This window comes from Microtus pennsylvanicus, chromosome 7 (genome assembly GCF_037038515.1).
Source record: "Microtus pennsylvanicus isolate mMicPen1 chromosome 7, mMicPen1.hap1, whole genome shotgun sequence".
Lineage (NCBI taxonomy): Eukaryota > Metazoa > Chordata > Mammalia > Rodentia > Cricetidae > Microtus > Microtus pennsylvanicus.
The window spans coordinates 86315150-86340624 of NC_134585.1; the positions used below are offsets into that span (position 1 = coordinate 86315150).

Consider the following 25475-nt stretch of genomic DNA (forward strand, 5'->3'; position numbering starts at 1 on the left):
TCACAAAAGAATAAAAGTAAATGTTTAAAAAGACAGTAACAAAATACCATCTATAATTTCCGAATTTTAGATGGATTCAGGGAAACCATTAGCTCTATTAAAACAAGAAGAATATGAAGGTTCAAAGGGAAAAGCAATAATGAACAAACACCACTAACTTGCAGTTCCTTGACCTGGAAAGAGAGGCCTATTCTTAAGTTATCTGGTTACAATATTTACGTAAACTTGTCTCATTTCACAAAGGATTTGCGATAACTTTAGTTCAACTTACAATCTAATACATGTTTTTATTTTTACTCCTTCCAGATACATTATTTCCATCTGCCAAAATAGTTTTCTGGTGTACTGAATTAAGTGATATTCCAAATCTGGAACTGATACTCGGAGAAAGGAAGTTTATAAAAAATGATAAAAATCTTGCTAACTCTCGACTTGAGAAGCTCTGTTTTAAATAACAACTGGGTTCAGAAGATGAAGAACACAATTGTGAATGAGACACGCAGGCACTGCACGTTTTCTTCCCTGTGTCTACATTGATACTATATTTCAAATCACCTTCCTTCATGTCCATGTATTCACTAAAGTACTTGGAACAGATATAGTCCACATCAATGTGAAATGAATCAAGGACCTAGCATGTGCTCAATAAATATTTGCTAAACAAAATTCCCCTTAATAATGAGAGGGAGAAAAGAAAAAAAAATTCCTCGCTTAAAACGAAACAAAAGCTATCAGAAGATGGTGGGCTAGGAGCCACATTGGAAGGAGCAGTGGATAACACTTAAACAGAACAAGAATATTTTCTCAGTCAATCAGCTGTTTCTCTAGGTCCAACCTCTACTGATCAACAAACCTGTTCTATAACTGGACAGGTACTTTCTCTCCAGGCAAACTAGACAGAAAGACTAAACTTACCAGGAAGTTTACAAAACTGGTGCTGGTGGGGACTTCAAAGAAGGCTTCCTAGCAACTGCAGCTAGGACCTCTATCAGTGACCCAACAGGAAAAGTGGGGACGAAACACAAACACTAATCAATCAGTGTGCTTCAGGCACCACAGGGCCAACCACTTCTGACCATGTGGGCCTCACCAACCACAGTAAGGTAGAGTTTGCCTTGGTTATGCACAGCCCATAGAACAGAGTCAAGAAAACCCCCAAAGGCAGCTGGGAGGCCCAGGAGAAGACGCCCTTTAAAAGCAAAGCACAGCTAGACCAGGAGCACAGAGCAAAGGCAGTAGATCATGAAGAGACAAAACTGCATTCAACTCATGATCGCATTTCCTTAACGTCTCTGTCCAGCTCTCCTCCCCCACGACAGCATTCTCCATCTGCCTGGAGTCCATTATCTTCTGTCACAATTCAGCTGCCCCTCTCCCCGCAGCTAAGTCTAATCCAGACAGTACAGTGGGGGCACAGGAGGCCAACGCTATCCCCTACTGTTAGTTCTCCTAATGATTCTCTTCTTTCTCTCCTTTTCTCCTTTCTCTTTCTCATACCCATTCCTCTCGCTGTCACATCTATCAAAGCCCAGAGGCTGACCCGGTTTACAACATCTGGGCACAAATCTCTACCTCCCTTTAAAAGTCTGCTGCTAACCAAAGCTCTCACACATCCACGCACTTTTTCTTAGGCCTCAATCACTGCCACGCCTACGAATGCCTCTCCTCTACTTCTCATCTACAAGCCCACTCCTACCACCAGACTCACTGTGATCGCTCACCCTTCCTTTCCCTCATACTAATGTCTCAGCACAGGCTGTACCAGGAGGTGCTTTGCTTCCCAAACGAACCTGTACTTAGCAAGTGCCTGCTTCCCAGTCTGCTCCTCTGGTCAGTCAGAGTGGGCTAACTACTGGGTAGTGACTGCTGCCGAGAAAGCGCTCACCCCACAGGGGCAGACTGGAGACAGAGCCTGCGGAACACCAGTCTACCAGACGAAAACGTCACCACAACTGTGTGACTATAACATAGTATCTTATTAGCTCCTTTAACTCAAGCTAAAATGAAAAAGAAAAAGAAATTGCCATCAAGAATACTAAACCTAACAGGGATACCTTTCAGAACTGAAGGAGAAATAGAGCCTTTCTAAGATTTATGATTTCCTGATTAGTCTTACAAAAGATACTTAAGCCTATAAATGGTACCATCGCGTCTTGGCCTTTGGCTAAGATCAGCGTAAAACAGGTATCATCATGGAAGAATACATCAGTAGAACAGATACACAGAAAGAATAAAAAGAAGCAAGCACTATCAAACCACAACGAAGAACAGGAAAGGAACAAAAGAAAAAGTATTTCAAACAAAGATAATAACAGAAAGTAGTAAGTCCTTTTCTACCAATAATGATGAGTGAAAATAGACTGAATTCTTCAATTAAAAGACCCAGATTAGTTGAATATATTTAAAAATAAAACTTAAACCAAACAACATACATTCAATTTACATCACCTCTACAGACACACAGATGCAAAAGAAAGGAAAATGATATTCCAAGCAATGGAAAGCTGAAGCAAGCAGGAATAGCTATACTCACGCTAGGCACAACAGACTTTAGGATAAAAAAGTTAATACTGAGACAAAAAGTACACCATCCAATGATCAAGGATCAAATCACCATGAAGACATGGTGAGTTACACCTCTCTTCTGAGAAGCAGGGTAAAGACAGCCTATAGAACAGAAGGAAACATTTCCCACTTTTTACCTGACAAAGGGCTGATGGCTAAAATATACGGAGAACACATACAGTAAAGAGAATAGATGAAAAGCTAAATTTTACTCTGTCCATCTAGTGATTTGAACAGAATAATCAAATAATGTTTAGTTGGACTTTAAGTCAATATTTTACTCTTAATATTATGTTAGCAAGTTTATGCGTGTGTGTGTGTTTCTGTGCACTTTACTGTGAACAGTCCATCTTATTTAAAAGCACACAAGTGACTGCACATGTCAATGTATACCTAGTGACACTGGAAAGAAACAATGAAATCTTGAGAAACTCTCACTTTAGAGTTCTACATGAGATAGATAAATTAGCTTGTTTCAACTCTCAAGCAGGGGATAAAACCACTTTAGAGATTAGTCTAGGGGAAGAGAATATACCCAAATACCTGCAAACTATGAAGCCCCGTGAGACTGCTTTTTTAACAAATTACATAAAGTCTATTATTGAGATTAAATTTTACACACTAGTACTTATATTTGACATTTAGGAGCTATCCCATCATAAAGTATAAAAATGTTTGAAAGACACTAAACTCATTTAATTAACATGTAAAGCATTCATTATAAAATTGAAGTCCATTCAGTGAACATTCTATTTGACTCATGACAATATTATGTGCAAATAGTTACCCTTATGAAAAGGAAATAAAACTTAGTTTTTTAGATCTTGGGCTACTATATGTGTGCTTAATCAGGTTACTGTGAAAAAGAACAATAATTCTTGCTTTTTCACATATTGCATATAATTAAGTTATACTGTCCATAAACAAATTCAAATGCTGATCAAATTTGTCAAAGAGATACAAAAAATTTCTAAAGTTAACCACCATCTTTCCTAAAAAGCACATTCAGTTAAAAAAAAAATCCATTTTGACCTTGCGGCTAGGAGAACACAGCTGGCAAATGCTGAGGCTCTGCACACCAAAGGACGGCTCCATCACCGGCACCTCACAAACTGGGCCTGGGCTCTGCATCCTGGACCCCTGCACTGGGGATGTGGACTCAGGAGGACATCTGCCCAGCTAGCTTGGGCTAAAATTGGCAAACTTAGGGCCCTACTAAAAGACAGTGTCTCAAAAATAAGATGGAACAACACCCAAAGTTGATTTCTGATTTCTGTATTCTCATCCTCCCCACACCAAAACGAAAATTTTTTATCCTATTCATCAAAAGTTTCTATCTTTACTCACTGTCTTCTTCTTTTTTCAACTAGTAAACTATGACCCAAATTCTCCAGTGAACCTTTTTTTTTTTTGGCTATTTAAGGAAAAAACTGGATGGGAGAGATCTTGGCAGGAGATGAAATAATTATTTTGGCAATTCTTTAATGGTTTGAAAATCAAAACGGTATTACTAAGAAGTAAAGGTCAAAGCGAAATTTTAAACTGAAATTACTAGGGTAAAACTGCCAGAAAGATTCCTTCTCTTGAAAGCCGGCCTCCAACTCGTGCCCTGCCTTACTCCTTGTGCATCTGGATGTCACGTGACGGTGCTGCTGCTGCCACAGCGAAGGGGATGGAATGCTGGAACACTAGCCCACCACACAAGTGAGTCAGATTCAGAAGATTATTGTCACAGAGTTCTATATTGTTTACAGTATTGAAATTTTTACTCCTTAGTTATCAAGCATGTAAAAATAATTGTTACTAGCTTTGATTCTTGCTCTACATCCTGCACTGGGTAGATACTTTGTACACTATTTGTAAAATGACTTTGCTAAGCATAGGTTATTATGGTGTGAAAATCTTGCCAATTTGACAGGACTAAGAAATGCATAAAAGAGAGTGAACACACTGCTTTGTGTGTTTGTGACATTTTCAGAGATGAGCAGAAAAAGAGCTTCCTGAATTAATGAATGAATTAAACCACTGGTGTGTTCCTAACATGCTGCCATTATTGAGAGGTGGTGAGAGCAGCAGGCAGGGTCAAGGTGGAGAAAGTAAGTCACTATGGCTCTGTCCCTGGGCTGTGCTTTGCCTGACCTCTTTCTATATCCCCTATCCCTGCGTTCTGGCTCATCATCAACTACTCACCTACACAGCTCTTGACATAACAGACTGACACCTTTGAAACTGCAAGCCAAAATCCATCTTCATTCTTGAGTGTCTCTGTATTTAGTTACGAAAATAAGGTACGTAATACATAGGTTGGCACTCATAAATGTAAGTGGAGAGACTGGATTATTCAATGTTATATGACAAAAAATAAATGAGGTCGAAATTGAAGCCAACTCTATGAAACAGTAAACATGTTTTTTCTACCATAGAAGATTTTTCAAGAATTTAACATAAGCTGGCCATGGAGCTGTAGGACTTTCATCCCAGTATGTGGGAGGTGGACGCAGGAGGACTTCTGTGAGTTTAAGACCAGCCTGTTCTACATAATAGTTCCAGGCCAACTAGGGACACACAGGAAGATCTTACCTCAACAACAAAAAAAACAGCAGCAGCAGCAGCAACAACAAAAATGAAATAGGGAGGAAAAAGACTAACACAACAGACTAGCATTACATGAATCTAAATTGTGATTACCCCTAATTTTATTGAGTATGCTGCCCCCTACTTTCCTTTATATTAGCATTTAAATATGAACCCTCAAAAACATGGGAAAGTGGACAAAATTTCACATTAAAAACATTTTATATAGGGGCTGTAGGGCTGGCTCAGCAGTGTGGAGTGCTTGCTGTTTTTCCAAATGACTGGGGTTCAACTCTCAGCATCTACATGGTAGTTCATAGTCATCTATAATTCCAGTTCCATAGGATCACACACTCTTCTGACCTCTGAGGGCATGAGGCACATATGTGGTATACATACATATAAGCATGCAAAACATTAATATATATAAATAAAATTTGAAAAGTAATTTTAAAATAACACCTTAAATATTTCCCGTTTATCTGAATAAATACCAACCCTCCCCTTGGGAGGACTATTCCACTTTTGAAAGACGAGTGAAAATATTTATTTCCTCATATAGGTTCTTATTCTTATTGCTCAAGATCATTTAGTAACTTCTTACAACTTCTCTCACATATACCCATGAAGCTGTCAACTCTTTATCACCCAGGTTCCTTATTAATAAATACAATTTGACTGCAACTGGAAATGTAAAAACACCCCTTTTTCATATTTTAAAGTCTACCCCATTAAATTAACTAAAACAAGGCATACATATTACCTAAAATTCAATTTCATGAAAATAAATTAAGATAATGTAAGATTGGAATCTTTGGAACATATAAGTTGTAAATAACTAGCTGGAATGAATTTGTAAATGTATTTAATAAGAAGGCCAATATTGAAAAATATAATGTGATAGTGTTCCAAACCTTGTTTCCTTTGTTATGAACAAATAAGTTCCTATTATAGCAACAACCCTTAACAATGCTGTATTGAATATTTTCCCTTTGCTTCTGTGATATCATATGACAAGTTGGTGTGTGACTAGCTAGTATGCTTATGTGGAAAATAAAATAAAGCTTGTCATTAGAGGACTAGGCCCAAACAATCTTCCTCACTGTAATATGAAAGGAGACAGGTCTTCTGAAATAACCATGCGAACACAGTCATACATGAGGAAATAGCCACCCTAAAAGATCATACGTGGTACTATTATGAACACTAATGATAGCAGGACACACCAACAACCCACCCTTTAGGATTTATAACCGGCATCTGCTAGTACATACCAGGTCTGTCTTTGGAGGATCTGTGCAGTCTACAGAGAAGTAAGGTGCTGAGCTCCGGACGCCGCTGCTCTCAGAAGTTGGTTTTGGAGGCTGAGCATGCTGTCTGTATGTAGCACTTTTAGGAGTCCAACAAAACAGATTGACTGACTCTCGTACACAGCGTTCAATGTCGATTTCTGGAGAGAAAATGAGGAAAATGGAAAATCTATAGAATTTGGACTGCATCGTTAAAATAAAAATTCCTGTTTGTATATGTATATGAATAAGATGAAAGCTAAGTAGAAAAGAATCCAACAAAACAATGTAGATATTAATGTGTATATTAATGACTGGAAGGCTAGGAGATATTTTTTATTATATGCACATCTGTATTTAAACATATATACATGTTATTATGTATGATTTATTTGACATTTTTATGTATGCATGAATGGTTTTGTGTATTTCAGGATATCATCTAAATACCATAAAATGTTTCATTTAATAATCTTAGACATTTACTCGAATAAATATTTCTTCTTTGCAAAGCAAAGTAGAGGCTTGGATGTAGGAATAGGTAAACAAGAGACTCAGATGCTGATTCACCGCGGCTTGTAAAATATACTCAAAGTTTCAAAGCTGTTTAGTAAATAAAACATAATACATTCAGAAAAAAATTGATCAAAACCCCAATGTAGGCATTTTTCCATCATTTATAATTTGAGTTAAATGAGGTTTTAGGCAGAAATCAAATGAACTCAATTAAAATGATTTTAAAAAGAAAATTTTCATAGAATTCTTTCTCAGCTTTGATGCAGAGGCAATGCAGATGTGTGGTCATCACTACTATAAATCATTGTTTTGACTGGACTGTCACCAGGAAGCCAACAATTTTGATGAAAAATTAACCATTTCTATATGAAGAAAGTGGAGCAAGGCATAGAAATTCCAGGTGACTGAGATGGAGCCCAGCACTGCTACCTTCACCTCTTCTTCATTCCTAAAACAGGAAATAGAACTATTCTCACTTTGTCCGCAGAAGTCCAATTGTGTTAGTACAGATAAGCAATGAATAAAAATATATGTTTAAAATTCAAACAGATGTTTTCCACTTCTCTTTAAGGAGAAGAGGAAGCAGGCATGAAAAAGATTTGGTGGATGGTGTGTGGCTTACCAGCCTGATTGCACAGAGAAACGCCTTGTCTGATAAGGCACACTTCTGATTGGGGCTAGCTGGCACTAAGTGGGCCAGCAGGTCTGGAAGGATATTTAATTCCTGTCCTTCTTGTTCTCTGTTGCTATTTCCTCTGCTGCATGTTTCCTGCCATTGATGTTCAACCCCATCACAGGCCCAAAGGCAGCAGAATCAAGTAACCACAGACCGAAAGTTCCAAATCTATGAACCAAAACCAATCTTATCTCTTTGAAAGTTGTTTCTCTCAAGTATTTTGCTATAGAGACAGAAAGCTAACACTGCATGCTTCATGAATTTAGAATTCTTTCTCATCATGAAGAAGAGAATCTCTGGAGAAGGAAAAATAGCACTTATTGGGTTCCTACTACCTAACATGCCTTTATATTATAAGTTCTTGGTCCATTTAATTTTCACAATGATGCTGACGTCAGGATCCACTCCAGCCACTTCTGTTGAGAGAATGAGCTAAAAGACTAGGAAGCAAAGTGATTATTAAGCTTGTTGCTTGGGCAGAATGTCTGAGCTACTAAAGGATTTGGGGCATCCTGATTCATTTAGATTTGGAATATAAACAGCAGTTCTGGAAAAACCAGTTACTCAATTAAACTTTATCTGCTCTTAGAAATTTTCGTCAACTTCACAGATGGTTACTTCCATGGCTATGTGAAGAGATCAGATTTTAGATTTCATCATTCCACCTTACTCCTACCACAAAATTCTATAAAGAGTTAAGAAAGATTTGAAACATAAGAGAGTTTATTTGAATCTGATGTTAATACAGTGAAATGTATTTTTAAAAAATTTCTACCATTACCATCCTGAAATCAAACACCAACTAGCAAAAAATAAAAATTTAAGAATTGTCTCCATGTTTACAAAGAAAGATGATCATTAAAAAACTTACAACTAAACTAATTGAGATTAAGCACTTATTAGCTAAAGAGAAGATATGACCATTTATATAAATTCTATTTAATACTATGTAGTCCACAAAGAAAAAGCATTTCAGTCTACAGATTTTGCAGTTCGACTCTTCAAATCAGTTTGACACATCTGTCATCCAGCAAGAGCTTCAGATTGAGCCAGTGATCCATATCGGCAGCACAGTTCCACCCGTCTGGAAACTGGCAAAGGAAAATGCCAGTCTGTATCTGATTTCAAAGGATGCTCCTAGCTCTGCAGGAGGTGTACAGTGAACCCTGAAAATGTGTGGAGGGCCGCCCAGTTTGACTCTGCTTGTCAGTACTGGCAGATGTCCCAGTCTCCATCACCTATTGTGTCCATCTTTAAATCTGCCCAGAGTGTTTCCCCAGAATTAAAACAAAATGCAAATGTATCTTATAACTGTACGGCATGTAATCATTTCTATAGAGCAAGCTCTCGCCTACAGCATTGGTATATTTTTTAAACCTTACGTTTGTAAATTAAGTATGAATCCTTATATCTCCCAGAAAAACTGAGATTTTTTTAATATGATAAAAAGCACATTTTCATGTTTTTCTTTTTATTGATTCTTTTTTTGCTTTATTATTATTATTTTTTTTACATTTCTTGTTTTCTACATCAGCAAAGTCACGTTAAAAAGCTATCTCTCTTTAAGTCCTCACTTCCTTTGTCTGAAGAGCTCCTTAGAACCCTGCTTCCCTTTACTCTTCATTATTATCTAAGTGTTTTTGGTTCTCCCCTCCCTTCCCCTCCCTCCCTCCTTCTTCTTTTTATGAACAGGCTTTATTTTCTTGATTCACTTCATCTTGATAGACCTCACTTTCTAGGAGCCTTGATGAGGATACACAGAAGGCAACACACCTCTGTGTCTTGACTTTGCCTCTGATAATAGCTTTACTAGCTAAGGAAATTCAGGGTTGGGTTCTCTTCCTTCTGAGCCATGACAGTCTCTCCTATCTTCTCTAAGAAATAGGTGAGACTTGAATTTGAGAAAATTTGCATGTGATTATTCCTTTTGTCTGCATTCTCAAATTTCATAATAATTTTAAAATAATCTACTTCCCAGAGTAGGGATTTTATGTTAGAAAAGTTTAGAAAGTGCATAAACTTTAAAAATGATTTAAAGTTGGTAAAGTAGAGAATCCATACATTGCCAAGAGTTTCTATTCACACCATGGTTTTCAAAGAAAGAAACAGTAACATTGTAAAAGTTTGGGTATAAGTCTAAACACCATTTCTCCATGCAAACAGGAAAAAGTCACCCTACTGCTTATTTAGTGAGTTCATACAGTATCCAAACAGGAAAAAGTCACCCTACTGCTTATTTAGTGAGTTCATACAGTATCCAAAGTGTATTACAAAGATGACCAATGGCTTAGAAACTGGGGAGTTCGTTCCAGATTTGTAGTTAGTTAGATCTATAAAGCTACATTTTTGGACTAAGTTTTAAAAACTTTAAACCATGCTGGGTGGTGGTGTACGCCTTTAATCCCAGCACTCTGTGAGTTCAAGGGCAGCCAGGTCTACAAAGTGAGTTGCAGGACAAGCTTCAAAGTTACACAGAGAGACCCTGTCTTTTTCAAGGACCCAAAACAAAACAAAAACCTTTAAACCAGATACACATTAATAAAGAATAAAACCAAAAAAGAAAGAAGACCCACTAGGTATTTAAGGCTCTTTAAAGAAAAATAATAAAAGCAAGACTATAATTTATGTCTACCAATACCAACTATACAATCAACAATAATACCTAAGCAGATAATGCAGTATTTATTTTTCATGATTGAGAAACAAATAAGAAACAGAACAAAAATTATCTAGATATTGAACTTGACTGATAAGGGTACTAATGTAATTACAATCATCTCAAGGGCTTAAAAGGAAAATACTCACGGCAAATAGATAAAAGTAAAACAAAATAAAGACTAACTTAAAACACTGCACATGAGGACACCTACTGAAGTAACAGAAAGGACTTGAAGGAAAACCAAAGAACTACAGTGAGCGACAACAGTCAAACCGCCATGGGCCACAGACAAGGCAACCCTGAATGATCAGACACAACGAAGAGCAGCAACCGAGGTAAACACGGAGAGGACTCGCTGTGGCTCCTCTAGTATGTTCACTGGACAGCTGTGAACACTAACGTCACATACACTGCGGGGCTACTGCAAGTGTAGTTGGAAAATATTAACAACACTGCAGTCAGTGAAATGAGCACTCCTACAAAAGTCGTACATTTCCCACCGAGTCATACTGTATCAACTGCAGTCAGCTGGAGACCATAGTCTCTAGAGAAATGACCGGTATATAATTCAAAACACAAATTAAAAGCCAATAAAGGTATTAAGATAAATTAAAAATGTTATTAGTTAACCATTTTCGGTATTAGCCCCATCTTATACATATCTGCATTCTCGGTGCAGGCCCCTTTACTGGGGGTGTTTTTACTGAGCAGAGACCTTTTAAAGGGACATCTGAGGTCACCTACGCAGAACGAGAGACCTCCTTCCACTCTGACTCAGTGCTTTCCCACTTCTAGCCCCACGAACCCCTTCAAGTTCATGCATTAGAGTGGCTTCTTGCTAACTAATAGTTCTTGACACTGAATGAACCCCACCCACTACTCTGCTGATCCAGCTGATTCTTGCTTGGCCACGGGTGAGATGGATCTTTCTCCAGGTTCCCTCCTTTCTAAAGTTATTTCAGTAAACAATTTAAGGTTGACTGTTACTTTCAGTTAGCAGTCTTACCATACTTTACAATTCAACTCCAGCTCCTCAGTTCCCTTGCTTCACTTCATCTTATTAAAACTTAAAAGTCTGATTATCAAAACAAACAATGCAGGAAACAAAAGTCGCAACCTGCAAAGCTCTTCTATGTTGATAAATGAGGACATGAGGACACTAGTTGCTATGGAGGACTGCACACCTATTAGAAGGTACAATGAGGGGTTTTCTTTTTTTTTTTCACAGGCATATAAACTATTTATTAACAGCAAAGGCCCAGGACTCATTTCTTCTTGGATACACTCACAGTGCGGCCCCGGCGGCCAGTGGTCTTGGTGTGCTGGCCTCGGACACGAAGGCCCCAGAAGTGGCGCAGCCCTCTATGGGCCCAAATCTTCTCCAGGTCCTCGCGCAGCTTGTCGTCCAGGCCGTCGGCCAGAACCTGGCTGTACTTCCCGTCCTCCACATCATTCTGTCTGTTCAAGAACCAGTCTGGGATCTTGTACTGCCGGGGATTCTGCATGATGGTGATCACACACTCCACCTCGCCCTCTGTGAGCTCTCCAGCCCTCTTGGTGAGGTCAATGTCTGCCTTCCTCAACACCACATGAGCGTATCTCCGCCCCACACCCTTAATGGCAGTGATGGCAAAGGCTATTTTCCGCCGCCCATCGATGTTGGTGTTGAGTACTCGCAGGATGTGCTGGAACTTCTCAGGGATCACGAGAGACATGGCGGAGGCACAATCGCCGGCGTGTAGGCCTCCCGTGGAAGAGGCTGAAGGGGTTTTCTGGGTTGATTATTCTGTATCCTCACTAGAGTAGGATTTACATATATGCTGATAACTGTAAAATGCATTGAATTATATAATTCAGCTCTATACATCTCACTAACATATGTCTAAATAGAAGAAATAAAAACAATTCTATATATCTTTTCCTTTAAATTTTTTTGTGATATTTACAGATTAAAATGAAGATAATTTAGAATCGCATATTTACTGTATAATTAACTGCACACAGCTCCATTTTTCAAAAAGACGAATTTTTGTATGAGAAAATGTTTTGCCTACATGTATATATGTGAGCCACAAGCATGCTTTGGGGCAATGGAAGTCAGAAGAAGGCACTGGATTCCTTGGAAATGGAGTTACAGATGGTTGTGAGTCACCATGAAGGTGAAGGGAACTGAATCTGGGTCCTCTGCAATGGCAACATGCTCTGAGCCGTCTCTGGTGCCACAGCTTCATTTCTTATACTACAAATATGTTAGTATAGGGATGGTTTTCAGAGCAGTAACCTACTGTTTTTTATTTTTAATATTTTAATCCATTTTTGAGAATTTCATACAATATATTTTGATCGTATTCTTTTCCCTCCTCGAATTCTTTCTAGGTCCTACCCTGGATCTAGATGTCAACTTCATGCTCTTTCTTAGAAAAAAACAAAACCATAACAAAGCAAGCACAAAAGCACATGGAGTTGATTCTGTGTTGACCAGCTCCTCCTGAGCAAGTGGCCAGGCACTGAGTGTGGCTGGTATTATACCTGGTGTCACCCCACTGAAGAAAACTGATGTTTCCCACTCCCAGCTTCTCTTAATGTGGAGGAATCCACCCAAACACTTAACATTCTGCCAGATTTCAAATCCTACTGATTCCACAGAGCAGTTCTTTGAGGGAAGTTGAACTCCCTAATTGAAAAGATTAGAGAATCAAACCATCAGCAGTTAAGTGACCTGCTCAAACAATGCAATTATAATTCATGTAATTAAGATAACTCACAAGGGTCAGTCACCTTTAAATGATTTTTCAATAATGCTATGAGCCAAATAGCAAGGAATAGAAACCAGCAACAAACTAGTTATACACATATATACACATATGCTATCAGGTATGCACACACTCTTTGTAGGAAGTCTGCAGTATGTGTGGAATGAATGGATGGATATATATTTACATGCAATTTTGGCAATGCCTAAGATGAAAGAAGGTATAATGTTTTGGGATTCTGCTCTAATTCACTCCCTTTTCAAATAGTCTGTGTACATTCAATTACTGGCACAGTTCCCAATGCACCTACCATTCCTGCTGCTTACTGCCTGTAATGAAGCGATATATAACAAAAAATGCGATAAACAGTTCCGATGCATGGGCACTTAGGCAGGTTTTCTACTCTTGATGTGTCTTTATCGGTTGTGGAGGAGCAAAGAGACACAGCACAAAGCAGCAGGTGCTGCTGCAGAACTAAGAGGCAGCAAGGAAGACAGCACAGGGGCAGGTACAGGCATTTCCCCTCTCTTTAACACTTCTAGGTGAATCAGAAACAAAACAGGAGCTTTTGATTTTTGTGGCAACTAGGGTAAATTTGAACCTGTGTTCAAATTTGATAAGCACGTTCTAGGCAACTGGTAAGAAGTTAAATGGTTTTAATTTCTCAAAGTATTTCTCTCTCTCTCTCTCTCTCTCTCTCTCTCTCTCTCTCTCTCTCCCTCCCTCCCTCCCTCCCTCTCTCTCTCTCTCTCTCTCTCTCTGTTTCTTTCTTGAGACAGAGTTTCTCTGTACCTTTGGAGCCTGTCCTGGAACTAGCTCTTTTAGACCAGGCTGGCTTCGAACTCACAGAGATCCACCTGTCTCTGCTTCCCAAGTGCTGGGATTAAAGGAGTGCGCCATTACATATAGTTTCTTATATTAAACATGTCTTATATGAAGAATGTTTTAGTCACCCCCTTCTCGCTTCCGTTTTTAGAAGTAAACTGCTACAGGCACTGGCATTCTAGCCCTCTTCACCCAGTCTGGTCTGGCTGCTTGCTTTTAAAATTGCATTTGCTTAGCATTGACTCAGCAGATTCACGGCATTCTGAGGGCCACATGGTGGTCAAGAAGTTATTTTCCATTCTGATGAAGGCCACAGTTTAAACAGGCAGCATATCAGAGTCCTTTCAGAGTAGGTGGACAGGAGAGATGGAACAAGACCCACAAGTGATATTATTTTATTAAAACTACAAATCACATTCAGAAAATACACGATAAACACCAGTTTAAAAATGTAAAAACAGTTTGGTCTTTAAATTCTTCCTTGTGGTATCACCAGCGAATGTGAGAAATTTAAAAAATAGCTTGATTTTTAAAAAAGATTCTTTTTACTTTATGTATATGAGTATTTTTCCTGCATGTATATCTGTGTACCATCTGCATGTCCGGTGCCTTCAGAGGTCAGAGAAGGGTGCTGGATCCCTTGGAATTGGAGTTAAAAGGGGTTATGTACCACATAGGTGCTAGGAACCAGCACTGTGCTCTCAACAGCTATGTCATCTCTCTAGCCCTAGTTTCTCATTTTTAAAGTAATTTATGAGTAATTAGTTTTAATATATATTTTATAAATTTCGAGTGACTTGAAAATCAAGATGCATATAAATAATCAAAAATAAAACCAATAAAACTAATTTTATTAGTGGTGTGATGATAAAGTATGTTAACATTGATATAAATTATCAGATAATATTTTGACTGTCTATTCACTGATAACTGTCCTAAGTCACAGCACAAATACCATGTCTTCTTCTCATGGGTTAAATATTTTATATTTCTGATATTTTGAATTAATAAATGAAAATATATTTCTGGTAAAACATTAAATTGATCTATGCTTTTGACCAAATGCATGTTTGTCTTCTAATACAAAGCCTTATGCTCTCATAGAATAAATTCCCTCAAATTCTGCATCAGATAGAGTGATGAAATGTAAAACTGAAAATTCAGGTATCTTACATATCTAAACACACAGAGAAAAGAATCAGGCTGAATGAACAAATTACTATTAACATGTACATTATTTGTTTCTATCCCCAATCTACTGTATTTCTTCTTCTAAAATGAACAAAATGGAGACTGTAGTAATATACATACATACTTGACCCCACAATGGCATAGAATGGATCCTGAGCCTGTGTATACCAGGCAAGAGTTCTATCTCTGAGTGACATACCCAGTACTTCAAAAACACATTTAATAGCTAAAATATCACTCAGATAAAATGTTAAATTTGTACCTACTCTGAAATGAGCTTATTGATTTGAAGTCTGTATAATAATATCAGTTCAGGAGAGAGGTGGCAACATTAAGAGGGATAAACAGAACACAGAAAAGGTAGAGCACTCTAAAGTATGTAGAAATATGGTTTCTGCTAGCTATTCAAGTATAATGGTGCCTACCGTCCACACACTGTCATGTAGGAACAGAGTACTGTGCTTGGATTTATGACTTAGAAGACAGAATTTTATTTTTACAGATAACCTAACCTCTTAAATAATAAAACAATTTATCTGGGTGGGTGTGGTGGTTTGAATGTAACTGGCCCTCATAAGTTCATAGAGAGTGGCACTATTAGAAGGTGTGCCTTTATTGAAGGTATGGCCTTTTTGGAAGAAGCGTATCACTGTGAGGTGGCCTTTGAGATTTCATCTTTGCTCAAGCCTCAAACAGTATCTCAGACCACTTCCTGTTGCCTGCAGATCAAGATGTAGCTCCTTCTTCATTCTAAGCTCCTTCTCCAGCACCATATCTACCTGCATGCTGCCATGTCCCACAATGATGATAATGACTAACCCTCTGAAACTGTAAGTCAACAATTAGATGTCTTCCTTCATAAGAGTTGCCGTGGTCATGGTGTCTCTTGACAGCAATAGAAGCCCTAACAAAGACAAGTTGGTTCCAGGGTAACAACTGGGGTATCACTGTGAATAGCCTAACCATGTTTATGTTAGGAGGAATTTGGACGTTGATACTTTGGACTAGATAAGCAGTGAAATGCTTTAAGGACTGCTAAATGGGCAATACTAGTAGGAGCGTGGAACATTTGAAATACGAGGGGCTGCCTCAAGAGGTTTCAGATGAAAAGAATTTTAGTATGTTCCCCAGAGATTGTTCTTGTAGTTATTTTGGTGAAGGTAGTAGCTGCCTTTTGCCCTTGTCGGAAGAGTATGCCTGAGGCTAAAGTGAAGAGATTCAGACTAATTATGTTGGCAGGGGAAATCTCAAAACAGCCTAGTATTGACACTGTTGTGTGGTTATTACTGGTCACTCTTATATAGATTTATAATGAAAGGGAGTAGGTTGAGCATGAAAAAATAAAAAATGTATAATCTGAAGAGAAAAGGAGCAGCAGGAACGAGAATGGATCTAAGTCCTGTATTCAGGGAGGCAAACAGATTAAGAAATAGAATGAGGTAATGGTGACCTCAGGACAAGATCCCACCTAGCTAAGTTTCTAACTTGTGAAAAGGAACTAAAGAAAAGCTAAGAGCTGGGTGTAGTGTGGTGGCAACACCTTTAATCCCAGCACTTGGATGGCAGAGGCTGGTGAATCTCTGAGTTTGAGGCCAATCTGGTCTACAGATCCAGTTTCAGGACAGCCAAGCATAGGCAGTGAAGGAAACCATTGAAAACCAAAAACTGGAAAAGATATAATTGAATGTGGGGGTCATGTTCCAGCCTCAGTAAGCAGAGAATTTGGCAGCTCTGGTCAAGGGGTTCTAGAGTTAAGGATAGAAGAAAAGGGCTATGGAATTTGCCTTCATGACTAAGGAAAGCCATTGAGGACAGGCATGTGTCAGCGGTATACCTGAATGGAAGCCTAGAGAGGCTGCTGTGTGAATCTGAAATTGAAGCCTGGATTGCCTTGGAGACACCAGTGATGAAGATGCCAAAGACATGGGATTCCTGCCAAGGAAAGCTGCTAACAGGGAGTGGAACCAGCCCAAGAGGAAAAAATGTATTGCAGTTAACAAAGCTGAAAGGAATTGAAATCTGAAGAGCATTTTGACACCAAGTACAAAGATACAGAATTTGGAGTTTGCCCAGCTGGTTTTTGGTCTTGCTTTGGTCCAGTATTTCCTCACTGTGCTCTGCTCCTATGTTTTGGAATGGTAATGTATATCCTGTGCCATTATATGTTAGAATATGTGATCTGTTTTTTGATGTTATAGAGGATTATAGACAAGAGATTACACGAATCTTGAACTTTTAAACATTATTGAGACTCTGATAAACTATGGGGACTTTTAAAGTTGGACTAAATGCATTTTGCATTATGATACTGTTACAAGCTTATGGTGACAAGAGTGGAATGTGGTGGTTTGAATGTAATTGACCCCAATAACCTCACAGGGAGAGGCACTATTAGGAGGTGTGGTTTTGTTGGAGTAGGTATAGCCTTCTTGGAGGAAGTATTTCACTGTGGGGCTGGTCTTTAAGTTCTCATATATGCTGAAGCCTCGCCCAGTGTCTCAGTCCACTTCCTTTTGCTTCCAGATCAATATGTAGAACTCTCACCTCCTTCCCCAGCACTATGTCTGCCTGCATGCTGCCATGTCCTGCCAAGATAATAGACTAAACCTCTGAAACTGTATGCCACTCATTTAAATTTTTTTTTATAAGAGTTGCCATGGTCATGGTGTCTCTTCACAGAAACAGAAACCCTACCAAGACAGTGGGTAATGAGCCTATTTCAAGAGAAATTAAGTTGAACAGAGTGTTCTCAACAACATGGGCTGGGCCCTCCCACTTAAACCATTTATTAAAATGCCCTACAGGTTTGCCTATGACATGGTCTTATGGAGGCATCTTCTCCATTGAAGCTCCAATCTCTCTGATTATGCTTGTGTGTGTCAAGTTACATAAAACTAGCCAGTACACAGAACTAATATGTTGTGACATGAACAAACCAGGTGACTTGGCTGCATGTTCCACACTTTTAACCACTTGGCTATTGGGACATTCTTTGTAGAAGGAGCTAAAACTGATGACTTTTCTGTTTACAACTTACCACTGAAGAGTTCCCTACTATTATGAATAAGATCTAGAATAGTGAATTTGATTCATCCCAGTCTGTAGTTAATTCATTTGCTTACTTTTAAAAATTCTTTAAGATTTCCCTGCAACATAACATACTTAGTGAGCTAAATTCAATGTAGATCCAGCCCTTAAAATTAGAAGTACAATACAGTTAGCCCATATATCCTTTGTAGGTAGATGAGAAAAACAATTTGTTTCAAAAAGTGCTCAAAATTTATATCATCTAACACTTTGAATGTATTAGTTTGTGTGTGTTTGTGTGTGTGTGTGTGTGTGTGTGTGTATCTGCATTCAAATTTTAGGGCTGCCCATGGCTACTTCCAAAGTCTTTCAATCATAGTTGGGGAACACAATATGCTGAAAAATGAAATCTCTTTAAATCTATGTGAGAAAAACATTCCACCCTAGTACAATATGATAAAAAAACATGGATTACTTAAGGGTAAAGTTTGTATCAAAACCTTTTATGCTTCTTTAGGAAAGTCATGTATTTCTTACTAGTTTTCTCTGGAACAAGAATCATATACAGTGACAATAAATAGTGATGAGCAAGAAAAACAGCAGTGGACCAGGGCAGTTCACGACCTTAGAAAGCATCCTGTTTTCAAGGTCAAGGGAAGTTTACCTTCTCAACTACTTGGTTCGAACAAGTGTGAATGCTAACCTTCCAACTTCAGAGGTTTTTAAAAACTACAGGAGTTGTGTTAGCAGTGGTCACTAATTTGCACACAAGACACTATCACAGACACTTTCATCAGCATTTAAGGGAATACTTATGCTTGGAAGGAAAGCAACTCAGTTTACTTGATTTGAAAATGCACAATCAGCATTTCCAATATACTTATTTTTATAACTGACCAAGAAATTCTTTTAATCCTAATCAATCATCCCATGTTTACTTTGGCAAGCTGGGGGTGACAAGAAAACATCTGTGGGGCATAGCTTCTAAGTTTGTGAAATTTGCTTCTTTGTTCCTATTTAGACCAACTTCCCACATGCCACAGAACCTTGAGTTTTCACCATCTCTAAGAAAACAACTGAAAAAAAACCCTATTATTTATTAATATAAGAACAATTATTTGTTGATATAAGATATAGCTTATTTTAATTAAATTTGATGAATTAGAAGACATTTAATTTGTAAAAAAAAGGGGGAGAAGTTTAAATTATTCCAAGGCATTTGATTATTTTTGCTCTTAAAGGATGAAGACTTTTTTAACAGAAAGGTGGTAAGTAGAAAGTATATACTAAACATAAGCAAAGGTAGACTCCTTATTTCTCTTTTTTTTTGTTTTTGTTTTTCGAGACAGGGTTTCTCTGTGGCTTTGGAGTCTGTCCTGGAACTAGCTTTTGTAGACCAGGCTGGCCTCAAACTCACGGAGATCTGCCTGCCTCTGCCTCCCGAGTGCTGGGATTAAAGGCGTGTGCCACCACCAACTGGCCCTTATTTCTCTTAAATGTGCCTTATAAATATATAACCTCAAAGCCTGTGATCATTAGTCTTTTGTTTGGTGTTCAGGTACTGTACCTTGGACAATTTTAACTGTTCTTGCTATTACACTCTTGTGCCTGACTGAAAATATGGAGGGCTGCAGTAGAACCAGCAAAAAATCATGGTACCTGAAATTTTCTGTGAAAAAGTGAAATTTTTGTATGTATTTGTATTTTATTTTTTATGAGTGTTTGTTTGCATGCCTGCATGTGCACCACATGTGTGCTGGTGCCCACAGAGGCAGGAGGAGGGCATGGGATCCTTGAGAGCTGGAATTACAGGTGGTTGTTAGTCACCCTGTGAGTGCTGGAAACCAAATCTGGGTCCTCTGAAAGATCAACAAGTTGTCTTAACTTCTGAGTCTTCTTTTCAGCCCAAATTTTGTATCTTAAAAACATTTAGTTTATTCATAAAGAAGTTTTCCTAACTTTATAGATATATTACATCTTAGGTAGTCTGCATAAACTTTATCTTTTCAGCATCAAGAATCAAATCATAGCTGTCTTCCGTAGTTTTGCATCGAAACATTCTGCCCAAGGGTTTCGAACTTCCCCTTGTGAATACCTTACACAGCTTAGTCACTATCTTCTATTACATAATGTATTTCTATAGTGTTTGACTTGTTTTTCTAAAAGGACAGTGCTTCCTGTTCTTAAACTGTCAAGTTGTTACCAAGCAGCTGTGTCTAGGCGGGAGCAAAGTTCCATGTGAATACCATCCTTATATAAACACATTCTCAAACACCTTCCTGAGTGGCCTTTATTTACTCTCCATCAGCTGAAGATAAATGACTGAATCCGAAGCAAAGGGTAAATATGTTACTCCCCCACAGCCATGACCTTTTACCCTTTTAGTGGCAATACTGTGATGGAAATAATCCACAGTGGCTTAGTATGACCCACATTAGTTTCTGCATTCCTGGGCTAGCAAACAGCACTGATTGTCCTGCCAGTGAAAATAGGGTCCAGGCAGAAGAGATTCTGAAGGCTGAATGATTTTCTCAAATTGCTAAGAGAGCACATTATTTTACAGCCAAAATTGCATTTAGTGATTGCTTCATTCAGTCACATACCTGGTAAGTCAGAAAAGAGAAGGATGCATTCATTGAAGCCATTAGCCAAGAGCCGGTCCCGCAGCTGCTGGAGGATGGCTACTCCAATACAGAACGGGAAAGAGGAATTTCCAAGTAGCAATGTATCCCAGAGGTGGAAAATTTTGTGCAGTGGAAATACATCTGTAGAAAGAGTTTTAAAAATGTATCTAAACAAAAACCAAATTTCTCAAAAATAAAATAGCTGCACTGTTAGATATACGACTGTTATTACTTCAAGGTCAAGGCTGTTGTTTAAGAGCAAATGTGTTAAACTGTGTTGATAAAATGCATGACTGTAAATTTTTCAAATATTTTTATTTGTGCATGCGTGTGTGTGTGTGTGTGTTTGGGTGCATATGCACATGCACATACATGCAAGTGTCTATGGGTCAGTCTATGGAGAACATGAGACCTCCTCAAGCTTGAATTACAGGGAGCTGTGAGGCACCCAATAATGGTATTGGGAACCAAACTGGTGCTCTGTAAGAGCAGTGAGTTCTCTTAACAACTCAGCCAATTCTCTAGCTCCTGATTCTATTAATTTTACAGCTTCCTAAGGCCCTTTAGTAAACTGTTAGCAGATTGGTCAGACATTATATTTTCTGACTCCCATTAACAATTTATATGTATTTCAGAATTTCTCCCAGAACTTTCAATAACATTATCCACACAAGTTTATATCTGTAAAAGAACCTATAACATTTCCATTGTGCATCATATAACAACTGCTTTATTAAATTCCAATCAAAATTCTATTATTAAAAAAGTAACTTCTTTTTCACTTAATAGTACTGTGAATATCTTTCTATGCCCATGCAGGAAGACTGTTTCATGTCAGTTCACGTATGTGCACTGTGTTTAAGCATGGATGTCCCCTTCCATTATAGCCACACTGTAAGTGATTAAAGCACGACATAGTCATATAATATGATTAATCTCTAGAGGATTCCCAGTTAGGGAGTAAAACCACGAGTTAATAAAGAACATCCAGAAAGCAAGCCAATTCAGTTGAAAACTGGCCTCAAAAGCTTGCTGTAAATACTAGAGTTGATGCTAAATTCTCTTCTTAAGAAGAAATAAAGCTGTGTATGACATGCGAAGAGTTTATTCCTTCCCAATGTTCTTTTTAATTTTCAAGGCCAGAACACTTGAAATCACTGTCTATAAATTACATCATGTCTGAATTTTATAAAGATGCACATTACACTTACTTAATATTCTCGTAAATGTTAAATTCTGAGGAAGAATGAGGCGTTTTAACTAACACTAAAGGGGAAATGGTAAGAAATGGTACTTACGAGTGAACATGGTAAGAAACCAAGGGATGGCATAGAGCTGGGAGCAGACCAGGAACACAGGACATGGACGAAGAGAACAGAAAAGGCATAATTAGAATGATCATAACCAAGCTTAATGGTTTAAAAGTTTTGTTATATTCCACTAAAAAACATGAAAGAAGGCAGGTAACTAAAGTTATTATCACAAATACATTATTATATTTTTCAATGAGTATGCTTATGATCATGGCCAAATCAAATGCAATAATAGTACATAAATTTTAAGTGTATAATTTTTAGCTACAGAAAAAATATTTCTCATATTTTAAAGTTCCTTACGATAGTTAATTTTTGCTGTTAAGCTGACAGAATATTAGGATACTCAGATAAATGAATACACTTTATTTTGGGATGCCTCTCTGAGTGTGTTTTCAGGTGGAACTAACTTTTGAAAAGTACTGAGCGGATTGTTCTCTCAATATGAGTAGGTATCACCCAGTCCACTGAGGACCCTGTAGAGAAGGAGTGGAGGAAGAATAAACCTGCCCTCTTTGTTCTGCCTCTCTGCTTGAATTGGACATTTCATTTCATTTGTACCTGTTCTTGGACTGGGCTGTTGATAGCAAGTCTTAAAAATAATTTGTGAGTGAATGCAGGCTACAATTAAACAAAGCCTTAGACTACCTACTTAGGTCAACACCCTACCTGCACCTATCAATTATACATTTATGAGGGAGTAGCCTGCCATCTTGGCATTGTATACACAAGAGTATGTATGCTATCAAAAGGCCAGTTCATTATAATATAAATACTATAACAAAACAATGAACACTGATTTCCACATCATCACTGGCTTGAGCTGACAGGCTGAGAACTCTTTCCAGAGATGTTGCAAATGTAACAAAGGGAGTTCAGAATGATATGTGGCTTCAAAGCAATTAGTGTGCAGTATACAAAATAATGCAATCTAGGAAAAGTATAAATTCTGTATCTTTATTTAAAGACATGGGGTGATTTAATCACATTATTTGACCTTTATTTTAAGGACACAGCATCAATTATATTACCACAGACCATTTTGATGAGAGTCAATTGTTTATCACTAAGAATCATTGGATAAATTTTATTAGTGCTACTACTACACTTTGCATAATTCATTCTGAGCACTTCTGTTCATCATCCAACATAAAATGTTTGTACTGCATGTAGAGGAACCAGATGTGTTAAAGAGACTGAAATACTTTGTAGTTATGTGGTACAACAGCAGAGGTAGTGGCTAGAACATTAATGGCAAGGCTGTAAAAGCTGATGACCTCTTTTACCAAGATGGTAACTTGTGGGTAAAGGCTACTTCACTCTTCATTCATTCATTCATTCATTCATTCATTCAACAAACATGGACTGAACACTTAACACATGCCAAGACTGTTGGCAGACACACAGGATAGGGTAGTGACTAGGTTAGTCATAGTTCTAAGACCTATGGAGCTAAGAGTAAAGAGCAACATTTACTCATTTCGTAGTTTCTCATTTTATTCCAATTGGGCTTTTGACGGTATTCACCAAAGAAACTGTGTCCTCGACATTGATGACTTTCATGCTATTAAATCTTTATTTTTTTTTAAAAACCATTCAGTAAGGTCAGACATTGTTGACCCCTCCCACTTTATGAGAACACATTTTCTCCTTATTTGGCTTCAAAACAACTTATGCATCTTCTTTTCTTTCTTCTAACTTTTTTTCTGCTTATTATCCACTTTTTTGTTAGTTTGTTTGCTTGCTCCGCCCCGTTAATTTTTTTCATCCTTCTGGTTTTGAAATGCAGGACTGTTATAGTTTGGGTTCTAGAAACTTTATTTTTTCTATTTTTCTTCAAATACTAATTGTAGTATGAACACCGGCATATTTTCAACTCTACCCCAGGTAATACAAAATGGAGATATCCAGAATATAAAATTAAATACTCCTAAGATTCTACTTTCCTGAGAAGTGTTCTAAAAAGCATTAAAGGATGAGGAAACGACCCAATCTGTAACTCCTCTATTGGGAAGAACATTTTGATATTAAAAAGCAGGAGAATTGGAAGCATCATCAAATCTACTTTATAAGACACATACTTCAATAACACTTACTTTTAAAGTGTTTACAATTAGGAGAGTGAAACTTATTCCAATGTTATTAGAACAGTGATAATCTAGATTCAATTAACATATGTAAGATAACTCAGTGACCCTGAGGTAAGGTTACTAGCACCAGACACTTCTTACCAATAAAATTAAGACCAGGGAAATATAATGATACTATGTGAAACATAATTCCCCTATTGTTTCTCCATTATTTTTCATTTTAAAATATTTATTTTTTAACTTATTTTCTGAGGGGGCGTTTTGAACTTGGATATTGAGTTCAAAGCCAGTAAAATTGTGACATAATTATATCCTTAGCCTTCTTTTAACATTCTATTTTCAGCCTTATCTTACTAAGTTGTCTAGGCTGCTTCCAAACTCAAGACTCTCTGTAACAAAGGTAAGTCATTTAGCTTTTGAATCTTTTGCCTCAACCTCCCAAGTAGCTGGGATGACAGACTTGTTCTATGAGGCCCCAGTTTAATTCATATCCTTTGTCTTAAACAATTTTTCAAAATATTACAATAGTTTAAAATAGAGTCTGATATACATAAAGATATTGGAATAAGATATTTTGAATAACAGATTTTATTTTTAATGGCTCTAAGTATTGAAATACTTCATTATAAATACAAAAATACACGATTATTCAAGTTAGAAGAAAAGAAATCAATAAAATGTTGTCTATGTTCAGAGTATTCTCTGGATCAGATGCAAGCCTGACTTGGCAATGGACTTGTCTGTAGCTAAGTAAATGCTGCCCCCTAGCAACAGCCAGCAGGAACTGACAACATTTAGTCAGTGTTCTCTGTACTGTGTAACACTGGCAAAACCAGAAGCTAGTAGGCTCATAAATACTTTTCTGTGTTATATATTATCTGAAAAATAGAATATAGTTCTTGCAATTATAGATATGTCACCTTCTACAAATCTATAAATGTTTTCTTAAAGTATTTATGATCTCATTTAAATTATGTTGTAAAATTTTATTTTAGTCACATAGGAATTATTTTATTATCACCAATAAGTTATGTGTAATTGTGTTTAAAAACACAAAAGTGACAAGAAAACAGAAAAACAATGGAATGTCTTTGCTACTCTAAAATTGTCTTGGTCTATTTTGTATTCCCATGACATAATCCCCCAGATTAGGTGAGTGGTGAGAGTTTTGTCTGACTCACAATCTTAGGACCAGCAAGGGTGAGAATCAGGTGCATCTGGCTAGGAACTTTTCTTGTGCCAGGACACCTGGGAGAAACACTGGTGAGAGTGATGAGCAGTAAGTGTGAGAGAGAACGAAGAGAGAGTGTCAGGATTGATTCATAACAATAAAATAGTCTGTGAGGTATATAATTCTCAAAAAATGAGGGTAG

At 37.6% G+C, this 25475-nt stretch overlaps 2 protein-coding genes across 4 annotated transcripts in view; both read right to left on the reverse strand.

Moving 5' to 3' along the window:
• Tbck (TBC1 domain containing kinase) overlaps positions 1-25475 on the reverse strand; it is a 125747-nt gene that overhangs the window by 34423 nt on the left and 65849 nt on the right. For all 3 annotated transcript variants that reach the window (XM_075981313.1, XM_075981311.1, XM_075981312.1), the window contains exons 21-23: positions 21998-22034; positions 20679-20840; positions 6414-6589 (exon numbers count right to left, since the gene is read on the reverse strand). In XM_075981313.1, coding sequence (XP_075837428.1) covers positions 6414-6589; positions 20679-20840; positions 21998-22034 — 375 coding nt within the window. The remainder of the gene's footprint in view (positions 1-6413; positions 6590-20678; positions 20841-21997; positions 22035-25475) is intronic.
• LOC142853825 (small ribosomal subunit protein uS13-like) lies at positions 11545-12023 on the reverse strand. The gene has a single exon (XM_075978994.1). The coding sequence runs from the start codon at positions 11992-11994 to the stop codon at positions 11545-11547; it is 450 nt and encodes a 149-aa protein (XP_075835109.1). The 5' UTR covers positions 11995-12023.